This window comes from Sinocyclocheilus rhinocerous, unplaced genomic scaffold (genome assembly GCF_001515625.1).
Source record: "Sinocyclocheilus rhinocerous isolate Xijiao unplaced genomic scaffold, SAMN03320098_v1.1 scaffold16712, whole genome shotgun sequence".
NCBI lineage: Eukaryota > Metazoa > Chordata > Actinopteri > Cypriniformes > Cyprinidae > Sinocyclocheilus > Sinocyclocheilus rhinocerous.
In genome coordinates, this window is record NW_015651729.1 from 1 (window position 1) to 2026 (window position 2026).

At 41.7% G+C, this 2026-nt stretch overlaps 1 protein-coding gene across 1 annotated transcript; it reads right to left on the reverse strand.

Moving 5' to 3' along the window:
• Positions 1–54: 54 nt before the first annotated feature.
• LOC107713396 (uncharacterized) lies at positions 55–1146 on the reverse strand (the record flags this gene model as incomplete). Its single annotated transcript, XM_016518893.1, has 3 exons — positions 1110–1146; positions 402–746; positions 55–303 (listed from the first exon to the last, which is right to left on the reverse strand). Coding segments are annotated over exons 1-3 (631 nt in total), but the record flags the coding sequence as incomplete, so codon positions are not given.
• Between the last annotated feature and the right edge of the window lie 880 nt (positions 1147–2026).

The window sequence follows — 2026 nt, forward strand, 5'->3', positions numbered from 1 at the left end:
TCTTGTTCAAACACAATCTCCTTCTTTTGTTTGAACAAATGAATCTGTACTCACACGTGACATTGAGACGAGCAGCAGGAGAGATGTAACTGTGTCCATGTAGAGCACAGCTGTATCTGCCTGCATCCTCTCTTCTGACTGACTGCAGCAGGAGTTGATTGTTTCCGTCTCTTCTCTCAGTTAATGGCTGTGAGTTTCTGTACCAGATGAATGTTGCTCTGTCAGTCAGAGTGCAGCTGCTTTTACATGTCAGACGGACATTATGACCCTCTGTCACTCTCTCAGGAGCCTCCACCTGAAGATCTGAACACAACACACACATTATATCTAGTGCTGCTGTCATACACTGATTATTATTCAACATAATGCACAGAAGAAGAGCTCAGCCTCATGAAAGTCACCTGTCACAGTAAGAGTCACTCCTGGATAACCTGACCATTTTCCATCAGGTTTATCAGTGATGAATCTGAAACGGTACTTGTGTTCGTCCTTCTGTGTCACATGACTCAGTCTGATGGTGCAGTTCTGCTGTTTGTCTCCCAGATACTGAAGCCTCTGACTGTATTCAGGATCCTCAGACAGATCTGGAGGCTCTTTACCCTTTACAGTGTTTTTGGTCCAGAACACTTTCATGATCTTATATTCAGTAGGGTATTTATAAGTGCAGCTCATTATTACTGATGAGTTCTTTAGTACACAGATGTCTGAAGGATTGTAACTCACACCCCAATCAGCACCAGAAACCCCTGAAACACAGAATTCATTCTGAACAATAGCTTTTTAATTATTATTTTTTATTTTTTGCAAGCAAGATGGAAGCAAGCATAGACACAGTGACTCCATGCTCTCACTCTAATTGCTCTTTATGTGTGTTCTTGTTTATATGTGTGTTTGCCAAAATTACATTTAGTAGTGCAAATTCCACATACAGTAACCAAGATCTTCCGATCATATAACTACAGCTTAAGCAGATCTTGAGTTCATTTTTGCACTTAGACAATATACCAAAGGAGATAGCCAGGACACCGGGCTCCACGTGGATTGTTGTTGGGTCCGACAAGTGTCAGGGGCATAGGAGACACAAAAGCATGGATGCCGGTTCGCCCTACTTGCCAGACGACTGCACAAATCATTGCTACCCGGCATTTTTCTCACCAATGCCAGATATTTTAGCAACAACATGGATGAACTGAATCTACGAATCTATAAAAAAATAAATTAAATAAATAATAAAAAAGGTAGATTTAACAAAAACATACGTAGACAGGTAAGTTCTGCCAATTTGGAGTACCTGACAGTCAAACGTATCTACCATGTGAATTTAATGTGTTTATAGTCACAGTCAGACATTCAACAAGATGCGAACTTCAACATAGCTTTAGGCCGCCTGCTCAGTTAAATAGCCGATTAATTTAACCAAGCTGATTTAAAAGCTGTTCTCCAGAAATTTGATCATCATATCAAATGTGCTACCAGAGGGACAAACACACTAGACAGTTTGGGCCTACCACATTTAGACCACTCAGATCACTTAATCATACTCCTATTCCTAGCATACAGGAGGAGGAAAGCTCAACCCAAAATAAAGAAAGGTAAAACATGGCCTGAAGGAGCTTTTTTGCAGCTGCCTTGACAGACAAACTGGAATATTTTTGAGGTTCAGGACTTGGGGGGGATATACATTCACTGTACTTTGTGTCGACAAAAACATCAGAGTGTACTCCAACCAGAAGCCTTGAATAACAAAAGGGTTCAAAACATAGCCTTCAAGTTGGGCAACAGAGCCTTATACAGCATTGCTAGAGCAAACCTGAAGAGAGGCAGCAGGGAGGCAAAAGTGGCCTACAAGAAGTTCTTTGAGGGCCAACAACGACTCACAGCAGGTGTGGCAGGGCATCCAGCATGTCACCAGCTATAAGACCAGCAACTGAATGACTGTTAACGGTGACACCTCCCTGGCAGAGCAACTCAATTGTTTCTTTTGCTAGCTATTGAGATGAAAGTCAAGTCAAGTCAAGTCACCTTT